The following is a 14321-nucleotide window of genomic DNA, read 5'->3' on the forward strand; positions in this document are numbered from 1 at the left end:
ATGTTTGTGCTTTTATTACCTGTTATATAAGAATGGTTAGGTAAGTGGGGTTGGCTTTTTGTACTGGTTGCACATAAGGCAGACTTAAGAGCTTCATTTTTGCTACATTTCTAGCCTGTGTATGGTAGTATGACTTTTTTTTTACTTCTATTAATTATGAGTTACATGACAAAAAGGGAAGGCTACCTCCTGGAAGAGAACTTTATTAAAGGCAGCTTAATAGAGAAGCTTACTAGATCTTGGCTAGGGTTATAAATAAAATATTTATAGAGACACCTTTTGAGAATACATCAATGCTGCTGATAGGAAGCTGTCATCTTTGGGCTTCGAAGTTCTAAATCTAATGGTTAATGCTTCATTAACTACCCTGCCATGCAAGACTCGAAAGAGTGTGATGCTGTTCAAAGACTGAATCTGTATGGATGCTGGCATCCTGTCATCTTCCTGCTTTGCAACATAGGCTTTATCGGCTGTTGATGCAACTTATACCTACAGTAAAAGTGTCTCTTTGTAAGAGGACCTTTGGTTGCATTTGAGTACAGGTGTTTATATGTTGCCATGCATGGTTGTTGAGAACTTGATGACAGCCACCGTAAAAGCTTACTGTTGTAATGCAATGTTGCCAGGTAGTGCAGATAACATTTCTTCTGGTAACAGCAAATTTGACTTCTAGAATTGGAGGAGGATTTCCTGCAGGTTCAGCTAAGACAAGGTACCTGCTTCCTTTTGGTGCTTTTTTATATCTGTCCTACACAGTAGTCTTACTCATCCATACCCAAAGTTGATCCCACTGTGACTGTATATGGTTTATTCTATACTCTGTGGGTATTGCTGAAGCCACCGCCAATTATTTTTGTCTAGAATAACTAGAGTAGTTATGCCGAATCCTGGAATTCTTCATTTTGTAATGACTACATTTTCCACTGATAGTTAACTAAATCCATGGGAGAACCGCTGTGCTCTAAAATCGTAAGGACATTAGAATGATATTCCAGCATAAAAGGGAGAATTAGGAGAACGCCTTTCTAATTGCTGGCTTTAAGGGTGCTCTGTTTGTTTTCTTTACTGAAAGACATTGCAGAGCAGACTTGCAAAATTCATGTACATTGCCAAGTTGTTTTTAAGATCAAATGCAACTGTGCTGTTTGTTAAGATTTAATAAGTGTGCAAAATTTGTAAAATTCCTCTTCCCATGTACATATTTGTGTGGCCATTATATTTAGATTTATTACAACTGGAACACCACTTCTCTATGTAGACCTTTTCCAAAGCAGAATTTGAAATCTGGTCCTGTGATTGCATGGTTATTTTTCAATAGACCAGACACTCAAAGCCACTTGCTTTTTCAAGACTTGGCAAATGTGATTTACTGTTTAATTTCTCACTCTCTCTGAAACTCACATAGATTTCTGTGACATGTCTTCATCAAACCATGAAATCAAACAGTCTTTTGTAAGACTCTTCTGTATTTGGCTCAATATTCTCTCAACTATTTAATGCTTTTTTTTTTTTTTGGTCTCCATTTAATATAAAACCCTCTCTGGTTCCAAACTGTGTTTGTTGGGGGAGACTGAAGTTTCAAATGGCTATCTGCCATTATTTATATTCTCTGAGTGGCTCTTGTTCCTTTCTTGCCTGCCACTAGTGTTAAAATCTCATGTCCAAAAAGTTTTTGCCCACCCCAGAGGTAATTGATTGGTGAGATATCCTTGTTCTGATTATGCCTTGGGTACATAAATTTACAGAGGAACTGTCAGTCATCAATTGATAACCCTAATTCTTGTCCATTTGGTGGGGAAAAAAGTGCAAGGCAGCCAAAATAAGTGGACATGATTGATTGGTGCACAAAACTCTTTGTTGGACTAAAACTTTTTGGCAGGCAAAAAAGGAACAAGAGCATTCTGAGCTCTTAATTACACTACTTTTTAAAAGAAAACACAAACTTTTAAAATGTATATCTGCTTTGGCTATTTTAGCTTTATACAGCTCTGATCAAGGAGGTGTGACCATTGATTTTTCTAAAGCAATCACTGTTCAGCTAAACCAGCCTTATCCAACCTAGTTGCGTTTAGATATTTAAAACTACAATTCTGATTGTCCCTTCACTAAAAATGCTGGCTGAGTATGACTGGAGCTATTGTTCAGAGCATAATAGTGAAAACTTAAATAAATATTATTTAATTAGTTTGGCAAGTAGAAAACTAACCCTAATCAACATTGGCAAATTCTGTATTCTTTTTTTATAGCAATTTTATTAAAAATTATAATTAAAAAGATAAAAACTAATACAAACTAAAAAATTTAAAAATTTAAAAAGAAAAAGAAAAAGAAAAAATAGAAAGTACAGAAAAGACAGAAATAGAAAAGAAAAATAGAAAAGAAAGAAAAAATAAGAATATAGTAAAGAAATCAAGAAATGACTTCCGATAAACGATTTTAGTAACTTATCACCTTCTCTTAAAACACAACAAATGATCTCTTCTTCCCATATCTCATCTCTTATGTATAAACAAATTCTTAAAGCCTCGTCGTTCAGTCCTGATCAGTGAAAGTCCATTAAGGGTTACCAGAGATAACAACATATCTATTTTAATCTTGATCAAATAAACCAACTTTATATTCCTTCCTTATACTTTTAACAATCTTGATCTTTAGTCCCTTCAAATCATGTCCTAGAACTTGATTTATTTTTATTTTTTTTGTTCCTTCTCACAAAATTCTTCAAAGCTTTTACAAGCCTCTTTTGTAAATCAAATATAGGAAAGTTATCCAGGTCACTCTTTCGGTTTGTTATTTGTATATCCATTTTAATTATTAAGATGTCAGCTGCTTTCATTTGTATATCCAGTGTAGCATCTTTTTTCCATATCCTTCTTGTAGCCTGTCATTTTTAAATCCACTTTCAGATCAGTCTCAGTCTTGTCCGGTAAAGCTTGTTCCTCTTCCACATCTTTTAAACACAGTCTATCTGCAGAGGGAGACACTCTTAAAACTAACTTCTTGGTTCATTGTTCAAAAATATCCTTCAATATGTCCAATCCTAAAACATTTTGCTCCATTCTGTATTAGTAAGTCAAATTTAATTGTTCTTATCCTTTAATTGTAATATTTAGTCCCTTCTGGTTCCCTCTAGTGCCCAACCTTCAAAGTCTCATCTGATCATGTTTTTTTTTAAGAGAATTCAGAACAACAGCATTTTCCAATGGGAAGGATTCTTTTAATTAATTACAAAATCTTATTTCAAATCCATCTGGACCCTTGGTCCATTTGTAACTTTCCAAAAACAAAGTTCTAATCACACTTTTGCTATTTATTAAAAAAAAATCTTTTTAAGTCCTTAAACTTGTATTTAAAACTTCTTTCACTAAGGATTGAAGGAAACTGACCTGGTGTTTTCAGACTTGTCGATCCAAAGGTTCATAATAGCTGAAAAGTGATAACAAGCAATTTCCAAAAGTGATTAGAAAAGGAAGTATGCAAACTTATTGTCATTTCAAAGGTGCCAACAGTGGTTTGAGCAAGATGGCTATTCCATCGTCTCTCAGAGCTCTGAAACTGCCAGAGACTGCTGTCTTGCAGTCTCCTCATGAGGAGCAGCTGTCTGGAGCATTTGTGGGCGATCTCAAGTCCTCTCCTTGTCTGAAGAGGAATTATGAAGAGCTGCTCTACTCGCCAGCTTTTCCCTCTGCTGTGGTCGTCAGCTCCACTTTCGGTGGAACTGTCTTCAGTCCACCATTTCTTTTCCAGAAGTCTCACAAGTTCCTTGACTCCAAGGAAAAGTCCAACACTTTGTCATCTCAAGAACTTCTGTATAATGACTACTTTATCCCTGTTATGCACAGAACATTTACTCCTGTAATGTTTTCCTATCTTCTTTTTTGCAAATTATTCAAGCAGAAAACAAACTGGTAGTTATGAAGCAATTATAAGCACAATAGAAGACTTATTTGCAGATCTTGCCAAATGCCTTTTAGTATTGTATGCACAGTTCACGCTGCCAGTCGACTCATCAGAACTTAAAACTTGACACAGGGCACCTGTCAGAAATATACACATTTTGCTGTCTTTTTAGAAAACACAGTCTCATTTTCCTAAAAGAACCTGCAGTTTTATTCAGGGATCGAGTTACTGCCAAACCCTGAGCTTTGTTGATAACTCTAAAGATAATTCTTTTTACACTCTTTTTTTAACAGAGCTAGCTTAGCTTTAAGGCATTTGAGGATTTTATTTGGGGATGATGCAATGAGAATGATGCAGACAACATGTCACTGGAGTTTGCCTTTTTTATATATATTAGCAGTGGTACAATATGGGGTCTGCAAGTTGAGGCCAAATTACAGGGTTATTATTTTTAGGAAAAAACACCTTCTCCTCTTCCCATACCTCCCTTTGCTACTAGGCCATCTTATGGTTGCCTTAGATATCTTAATAATTTACCCAGATATGAACAAGTATAATGCTTTTGACTGATTTGTTTAATTGGGTTGTCTTTATCTAGTTTTAGGACTTGGGTGGAGAACAGATCACTTTTTAGGTCATATTTATGCAGAAATAATGTTCAAAAGGGTTCACAAACTTTTAAGCATCACTGTAGGAAACTGCTTACTTGAACTCATGGCTGAATCCTAATTCTGACTGAGGTGTTGGATGAAATTAGTTCTACCCTAAGCAGAAGTAGTTGGAAAAGAGCTGAAGGACCTCAAAACCCAAACACACCACAGAAACCAAGGTGGCTTTGGTAGAACTTCCCCGAGTAGGAATCTTTTTAAGCTCTTTCTGACCTTCCAAAGGCTAGAAAACATTTCACTGCCTTACAACATACTTCGGAGTGCTGTTCTATGGTATGTTGCGCACCGCCTGCTTCACCTACTTCACTAAGCCATAATAGGAGCTGTTTAGTATGTTGTAAAACTCCCCACCCCCTTCAGTCGTGGTTCATTAAACAAACCATGTTTCATTTAATTTAAACCATTAAACAAACCATGTAAGTGAACACCTGTGTTTACAGCCAATAGTAACTTTACAGATGGTGTTGGATGATTCTTAAACCAGAGACTGTTTTCTACTTAAAATACATTTTCAGCTATGCCTATTTGGCAGACTAGTGCCTATCAAACTATTTCATGTGAAGGTATCTTTTGGAGATGGATGACTTTTTTGCTCTAGTATCAGGAATAATAAAGCTGTCCTGTACTGTTTGGGCTGAATTCATCCTAAATCTATTGTAACACAGCAGTTTACATAGGAAGACAGGAGATTTCAGGCAGGAATATAATCTCGCTGCCACATCTACTAATCACTGGGTGGTTGTTATGTAGATGAGGGCAGCTTTAATCTGCTAGAGAAATCATGAATATTATTCACGGCTCTTTGATAGAGGATAAGGGAGGGAACTACATAGAAAGTGTTGCACAGAACTTCTCACGCATTTTGGGCATACTTGGTGAATGTATGGGCACAGCTTTCAGATTAAGGGCATCAAACATCAACTGGGTCATCTTAACTATTTCTTTAAATACAGCAGAACAACCTGTAAATGCTGTGCCTGCCTTGACTTCTGGAGCAAGTAGAACTCCAGCTCGTCCACAGAGTAGATTAAGGAGGAAATTAGGCAGGCAAAGTAATTAATAGAGGAAGAGGATGGAAAACAGCAACCGCATTTTTTCCTGTAGAATCAAAATCTTGTTTGATGTTTTCAGTTGTGATCTGACAACTCTGTTCATGATCAGTGAATCTGCTGGATCCTGGTTAAAATATACTCCATTTCTATCCTATTCTTGCTGCCATTAAGAGAAAGTCTGTTCTTGGTGGATGCCAGTCTGACTTCAGACAATGAAGGCACTATTTCAAAAGGCTTGATGTGATTTATACAACAAATAGATGTCCAGGGAGGATGATATGGTAGAAAGGAGCATGTATAATGTCTTGGTCCCAGGTAATAAAGAATTTAGAGCTGCGCAAAATTCCAGATTTAAAGGGAAAAACATGATTTGGAGTACGCACTGCACCTGTCAGCAGCTCCTTAAAGAAACTGTGTCCTTTCCTGGGCTCACACAGTTGCAGCCATGCAATTCCAGGAAAATGTGTGTTTGATTTAGGGAAGTGCTGACTGGCCTGACATGCACACCCACACGCATTCCACGTCACCCTTCAAAGCAGTTCTCTGCACAGTCCTAATAGGATTTTAAAAGTAAACATTAGAACCTTGATTTTCATAATGGAGACAAAATTGGCAGAAATTTTAGTTATGTTAAGGTTGTTAAAACATGGATTTTGAAGCTTGCAACAGATCACAACTAAGTGGACTGAATGAAACTTCTCAGCTCTTTCAAGAGCAGTAGTCTATTCTAGAGGTTACCTGTGGATTTTTGACAGGACAAATCCTCCTTTTTCAGAAGAGTATATAGATGGTGAATCAGGTGAATGTGGAAAAAATTATTTTGCTTGATGGGCATTATTTGGGCATTCAGGAACGGTGATAAATCCCGGAGTGCCCCTTGGACGGTGTACCTTTCTCTGTGTTACATAATTTGGCTTAATCCAGCTGGTCAATGATTTCAGATTCCTAAATCCATTGTTTCATTTGGGATCTGCTGAAAGGGAGTAGTAAATATTACACCGTGCCTCAAAACTTTGGATATCTCTGCTGAGTATTTCCATGAAGATACTACATAAATAACATGGGAGAAAAGTATGTACCGTGTGGAATCCCACAGGATTGCCATATGGAGGGGCAGTGATTCCAGCACCACCATCTGGCATCTATCTTTCACTTAGATTGGAGCACTGCAATAGATTGGCTTACATCCCCAGATAGTTCAAGCAATTCAGAAACATACTCTAGCTGATAGATTGAAAGCTTCAGAGAAATCTAGGAGATCCTTCTTTCCTTCTCTGACACAAATTATAACCTAGAGCAAATACAGCCGTTTCAGTTCCATAATCTGAAAGTTTAGAATCGTAGAACTGGAAGGGACTTCAGAGGTTATCTAATTCCGCCTTCTGCTTGGTGCAGGATCTGCTGAAGCACTTTGGACAAATGGTTGCTCAGATTTTGCTTAAAGACCTTCTGTAAAGGAGAATATACCAGTCCATGAAATGGGCTGTTCTGTTGGTTGACCGCTTTTACTGCCAGGAAATTCCTCCTAATATGTAGCCTGAATCGACTTCTTTGTGGTTCAAGCCATTGGTTCTGATTCTTCCCGCTAGGGCAATAGAGACAAATCTACTTCTTCCTCAATATGACAACCTGAAGTCTGCAGTCATATCTCCCCTCAGTCTTCTCCTCTGCAGGCAAACACATCTAGTTCCTTGCAGGACTTGATTTCCCATCCTTTCACCATTTTGGTAGCCCTCTTCGGAATTCCCTCATTTATTGATGTCCTTTTTAGACTGCAGTGCCCAGAACAACATGCTATTCCAATGTTCTCTAACCAAGGCAGAGCAGATTGGGACAATGTCTTCCTGTGCTCTGGACTCTATGCTATGCATCTGAACTCTGTGTTAATATATCCCAAAATAGCATTTGTTTTCTTAGCAGCTGCATTACAGTACACCATTGGCTCATGTTCAACTTGTGATCTTCTACAGAACACTTAGACATTTTTCACATGTACTACTGCCAAGCCAGGTGCCCCCCATCCTATACTTGTGCCTACCTTTCTTTCTCTCTCTCTCTCTCTCCCCAGATGCAGGATTTCACAAATTTCTCTATTAAATTTTGTCTTGTTTGTTTTGGCCCATTGTTCAAGCCTGACTAGATCTTTTTAACTTTCCTCTTCTAAAGTATTAGCTGTTCCTAGTTTTGTGCCATCTGGAAATGCGATAACCATCTGAGCCCATGTCATTAATAAAAAGATTGAACAGCCAGAGCCCTGTGGTATTCCTCTTGATATTATTACTCTGCAAGCTGATGTGGAGCCAGTTAGGAACACTTTGTGGGAATGGTCATTCAGCTAATTATGAATCCAACAATTGTATCATTTGGCCCATGTTTTACCCTTTTTAAAAAATACGACTTGGGTGGTGAAGACTGAGATCCATTTTCCCCAGCCAGGTGGCATTTAGATAATTGGGGACTGCTGGCTGGGAATTGTGGGAATTGTAGGTCTCAACATCAGTGCCAGATGGAAGAGACTGTCCATTGCAGGTTTCTATGATATTTGCTTCAAGGACTGATAGTATCTTATGTTTGTATGTGGTTCTACCCCTCCCGGAAATAAAGCAAAACTGATTCTGTCTTAAATGCTAACTAAATATTGTGTATGCTCAAGGACAAACTGTGTTTTAACTGGTTTAAAATCAGCTCAAGCAGCATTGTCTCATTTGCTGGGACAAAGCAGATACTGGGTAAGTAGCATTTTAGAAATTACCTAAAAAAATCTGTGTTGAACATTTTAACACATTTCCTAGGCCAGAGAAAGTTTTTTAGGTAGTGGGCATTAATTTGTGCAAGTTTCCTTCTAGGCACGCAAGTTCTATATAAGCGTGCATGCTGAAATAATAGACAAGCCACTGAGGAGTTTATTCAAAGGTGAGTCACCAGAAATGGAAAGCCTCACTTGAACTGGGCCCTCCTTGGACTATGAGGGTAAAAATGGTCATGTTGGTGTTTTCTTTTACACTGTTTCCTGCACAGAATGAATTGATAGGGGTAAGATTGCTGGCTAGAGGAGATTTTGAATGCATCCAGCAGAGGCGAGCCTACAGGTAGCTCTGAACTGCTGTATTCTAGCTCACAAGGTGGGAGAAAGCTTTGAGGCTCCATCCAAAACTTAGAAATCAAGTTGATATCTTTAAAATACGGGTTGTATGTTTGCCTTTTGCTTTTCAAGCCCACCTTACTTGTTCTACCAAGATTAATTCCTCTGAAGTTTTTTCCATAAATGTTTTGGCGTTAAGTTTTTAAACTTAATGGGAGATTATAATATATTGGTAAAACAAATGTCTCTTACATATTAAATTCCAGCCAGTTACACCTGTAACTCAAAGCAGGCCTCACTGGGAGGTCTAGACTAATTATCTGATTTGATGTCAGGTAGATACCAGCAGGTCCTAACATCCTTAAAGCAAATAAGAAATCTCTAAGTCAGGGGTGTGCAAGCAGGGCCCCAGGGCTGTTTGTTCTCCTCGTTTGGGTGCAGTATGCAGAACCCCTCCAGAAACTGTCACCAAATTTGAAATTTTAATGGGCCAAAGTGGAAAATGATGAAATACAATGGAGGTAGTCGTACTAGTTGCATTACACTAAATAGTGATGTTAAATTTCGCTTTTTGTCATGACCCAACCTGATTTTAATGTGTGGCCCCAAGACCAAATCGATTTTTGAGCTTACAACAGGTTACAAATCCCTATTCTAAACTTTCTCCAGATTTCTACCGGCCAGGCTGGCAGGGAGTACTGAAACTCCAGTGTGCTTGAAGGGCACAGTTACTGGAAAACAGCCCTAGAGGAACGTTGAGAAAGGAATGGGCTCACAGTGTACAGTTTCTAAATTTTGTTCACCAAAAGCTAATGAAAATTAAGACATTTTGCCTCCTCAGATTTTTTTTAAAAATAGAATTGGGATCGTAATACTGTATATAATAATAAAGTTGAAACTCAAGTTCCATAGCTGGGGAGCAGTCAGTGAGTGTCCTTGTTTGTGTGCTCTGGCCTTGCTGCAGACTGAATTGTGCCTGATCAAGACGGTGTAAGCTGTTAGTTTAATATGCAAGATATGCACTACTTACAAGAAGCAGTATTTATTTGTGCATTTTGAGTTGTGAATGAAATCAGAATATGCCAGTTAACTATTTCAATAGAACACAATGCATTTAAACATTAAAGGATATCTTAAGGTATAATGTCCATGCCCTGGGCTGTGTATGGGCACTCTCCAGATTGTCATCCAACACTTCATCCTAAGTCATAATGTGATTTGCTTTGGGTAGGTGTGAACCCAAACATTATGGCTTAGTATGTAAAATAAGCCATAACTCCTGGATTAATGTTAAGAGTGGTCACAGACAATATACGGCACTGCAGTCTGACAAGGACATCTTTCATGGGTGGTGGAAGTACTTTACCTCCTGGATGCCAACCAAAGTTTGTTTTCAACTTCTTTGTAATTGTAGTTTATTCATTCTCTCTCTCTCTAGCAAAAGGCCTGTCTTGGTTCTTCAGAATGATACCCTCTATTCCCAGAGGCGACCATACACTAGTGAGGATGAAGCCTGGAAGTCCTTTCTTGAAAACCCCCTTACAGCAGCTACCAAAGCCATGATGAGCATCAATGGGGATGAGGACAGTGCGGCTGCTTTGGGCCTCTTGTACGACTACTATAAGGTAGCTCCTGGAAGCCTGGGACTGATTAATACTCCAAAGTGTGCTTTGATTTATTTGCATTCTTTCATCCAGGGATAGGCAACAGTAAACTGTGTATGTTCCTGTCAGCCTCATGTTACTAGTAAGACCTAAATACTTTTTCTTGAAAATCCCATCAACTCCTCTCCTCTGCCCTAGTGTTACAAGCCCAACACAAGTAAGTGTACTGATCTCTCTTCAGAACTATCTGCAGGGCTGCATTCTCCCATTGGAATTGGCTGGTCAGTTTGATCTATTCAGGAGAATCTGTTAGTGGTGCTCCACAGTAGGGAGGTGAGGGGAGGGGGCATAACAGTGTTGCTTTTCAGTGACTGGACTGCTTCTTTGGAATGGCCTTCCAGGGGACATCCAGTTGGCTTCCACCCTGATTGCTATCTGGAAACTGCTCAAAAGAGAGCTCTTCCAAGCACGGCATTTGAGCCCTTATTTCAGTTTGGTTTGGTTTGGTTAATTTTATTTTACAGTATTTGTATAATTATGGTTTATTGTATATTGTTTCTTATGTCTCTTATCTGTAAACTGCCAAGAGTCCTTAGGGATTCAGTGGCCTAGTCATCGTTGTCATCATCATTTTATATTCTATTGGACTTAGATTTTCAACAGAGAATTACTGAAACATGTAGATCAACCCTGAAAAATCTGTGTTCTGATTATGATAGCCTTCCAAGGTGGCTCATGGTTGACTTACAAGCAAACAAAGCACTACCTACAGTTGATTCTGTATTTTGCCAGTGTGACTTGACTCACTTAGGACTGCATTTAGTGTGTACACACAGACACACACCCCTCTGATTGGCTAAGTTGTGCTTAAAGCCATTTTGTACAACATTCTTGCCTTTTTGACAAATAGTCGGCTACTTAAAGAGGGTGTTCCCACTGTCATTTATATGGTTTGTGTTTGCTAGACAAAAATGTTTGGATGTAAAGGTGTTGCTGATACAGCAGATTTCCATGCTGGAGGATACTGAGCTAATTCTATTTAATAAGCAAATTGCTTTGTAAAAATTTTGTTGTTAAAGTATCAACTTCAAGTTTACTGAAGTTGTGATCATTATACATATTTTTAATTTTTTTAAGACTTGTGTTGAATCTGGTCTGTCTTTAAAGTTACTATAATATTTGCATCATGTCTTAAAAGCAAATATTACATTGAAATAGGAAATATAAGGAACAGAAAACCTTGGGCATAATCTCATATTCGATTGAGAAGCAGTTCTGTAGTTATTAGATTTGGAACAAGGCTGATGAAAAGTCAAAATTGTTCTTAGCTGATATCTCCAAGCCAAATGCTTATGCTCTTAAAATTTATTTGTGACATGTACAGTGTATTCTGGTAATTGTTACTATCCCCAAAAACTGTGCTTAGTTATTGTCCTTTTGATGATGTAATTGATACATTTCATATTCCAAGGTACCCCGGGAAAGGAGAACTTCTACAGTGAAATCAGATGTAGACCAGTCTGATCAAGATCATGGCAAAAGGTTCAGTATTCAGTTTTGAAGTGTGTGTATACATGTTTTAAGCCAGGATCCTTTTTAAAGAGAGGAATAAATTTTAACTACATTGGGATTTGTTTTTTTACACTCTGCTGTAGTGGCTGAGTTTACACCAAGATTTTTAACCTTGGGTTGTTGAATAAGTCAAAATATCTTGGCTTATACAAATTGCTTAGCTGCAATAGTTGGGTGAGCAAATCACACTATGGCAAAGTCAACCAACCAAGTTATGGCTTAATTAGTGCAAGGTATGAACCATATGAAAGACTTTTTCAAGGCATTCAAAGCTTGAGTTTATCCAGATATAACACAAATGCAACTGTACTCTTGTTCTCAGTTTAATATGGGTAGATTAATGTAAATAAGGAAGGGTCTGGCATATGTAACTAAACTTGGGTATTTCAAAAAGAACTAATTCTTAGAAAGTTCAAACACTAGGCATGTCCTAATCGTCATTCATACTGCCGTCCAGATTATCATTACAGAACTGCAGGAAATGATGCAGCTTAATTTTGAAAAGTGGCAGGAATATGAGTATAGCTCCCCCTTTATAGCTCAGAGTTCTGTGATTTCATTAGAAGTAGTTGAATAGGGAAGGAGAGTCTGGAACTGACTGCCAACTTCTCTCTCAGTTTCAGATTTGAGGGCTTTGATAGGCTGGTAGATTCAGAGTGGAATTCAAATATTATGGAAGAAAAGTTTCCTATTTCTCACAGCTAGGTCACTTTTCCAATTATGACCTGAATCTTTAGCATCATTAGGAGTTTCTGGTGGTGCCTTTGTAACTAATTATGCAATGTGAACTTGCTACTGTTGGGTGTATGAGCACTAAAAGATCTGCATGTTTTTGCCCTTTAATTTATAGTTGCACTGTCTTTGCTTGAGATACTTGGTCTCTAATGAAAATATGTATTTTGTGAATGCAACTGCTAGTATAAGCCTCAAGCTAGACATATCAATTGTAGAATGGTTCTAAGGAAGTTGTGATAGATTCCAGGGACTGAAAGACAGCCACTGGTCAAGAAAGGCAAAGGAGTCATCCTAGTATTGAGAAACACTAAGTTTGGAAGGAAGATTGTGATGTGTGCACCGGTTTTGCCCCTTTATCTCCAGTCTGAAGATAATCAAAAAGGGGAACTAGCAGTGGAAGGGTCAGAAATATTCCCTCAGTATTTCTGTAGTCTTTCTCCCAACAATGTGTTGTTGGATTAGCTTTTTGCTTGCTGGTAGCAATAGAGAAATCATTCATGGAGGAGGGGTAACATCAAGCAGGCTTGAGGATTGGTGTTTCTCCTCTTGAAATTGATTCTTTTCTGCCTCATGCTTAATCTACCACTCAACCTTGTTTGTTTAGGAACAGTATGCCAAACATGACGGAACAATCACTTATTTCTGCTGGGGAGAACAGAGTGCAAGTCTTGAAAAACATGCCTTTGAATATTGTCCTTCCACACAGTTCTCCAATGGGCATTGACAAGAGGGGCCACCTGACGACTCCAGATACTACAGTCACTGTCTCCATTGCATCTATGCCCACCCATTCGATCAAGACAGAAACTCAGTCGCATGGTTTTGCTGTGGGCATCCCTCCAAGTGTCTATCACCCAGAAGCATCTGAGAGGGTGGTGGTTTTAGATCGGAGCCTCAGCGCTGACCAGTTTAGCACTAACAGCCAGCCTCAAAATTCCCAGCGACGTACTCCTGATTCCACCTTCTCAGAGTCATTTAAAGAAGGTGTGCAAGAGGTACAGAAATAGCCTGAATCTTTTGCTTATGGGGTTCTTAGCCTAGAACTGGGTCTACCGTAGTAATGAAGAAAAGCCATATAACATAATATGATCTTGGGTAGAGAATTGGCCTTCCAGAGAATCATGAAAATACATTCTTACAGCTGCAAATTATGCTTATGCAAATAATAACAGTAAAAATAACAGAATTAATGTTAACAAAATAATCGATGAGGAACAATTAATCAGTGAAGATAGCACTTCTATGCAGCAGATGTCGTTGGACTTCAGATCCCTTTGTTGCTGCTCATTGCTGGGCTGACAGGAATTGGAATCCAGGAGCTTTCTGATTAGCTCCAAATTCCAGTCTCGGCTATAGACACTCAGGAATAATCACTATAGAATTTATTTCTGAGTAAACATAATGAGATTATGCTGGAAAAAGATTAAACATGCAGGTCTTAGAATTTTGGCTACTTGAATGTTGACCATCTTAAAAGCAGAGACTAACTCCAGCTCTGGGAATAAATAACAATGACATTCCTTCCCCTTTCCCCTCTGATTTTGGGTGTACTCACTAATCTGTACATGGATATCAGGTTCCTATTTAATTCTTATGTAAACCTGAAATCTCAGTCCAGTGGATTAGAAATAGAAGATTTTCTCAGACTGGATATGGATATATAATTCTAAATTTAAAACAAAAGCAACTTCTGTACAATATGAAATTA

At 38.2% G+C, this 14321-nt stretch overlaps 1 protein-coding gene across 2 annotated transcripts in view; it reads left to right on the plus strand.

The window, feature by feature from the left end:
• GRHL1 (grainyhead like transcription factor 1) overlaps positions 1–14321 on the plus strand; it is a 59626-nt gene that overhangs the window by 2048 nt on the left and 43257 nt on the right. For both annotated transcript variants that reach the window (XM_063314394.1, XM_063314385.1), the window contains exons 2-4: positions 10141–10327; positions 11778–11848; positions 13218–13608. In XM_063314394.1, coding sequence (XP_063170464.1) covers positions 10141–10327; positions 11778–11848; positions 13218–13608 — 649 coding nt within the window. The remainder of the gene's footprint in view (positions 1–10140; positions 10328–11777; positions 11849–13217; positions 13609–14321) is intronic.

This window comes from Candoia aspera, chromosome 1 (genome assembly GCF_035149785.1).
Source record: "Candoia aspera isolate rCanAsp1 chromosome 1, rCanAsp1.hap2, whole genome shotgun sequence".
Classification (NCBI taxonomy): Eukaryota; Metazoa; Chordata; class Lepidosauria; order Squamata; family Boidae; genus Candoia; species Candoia aspera.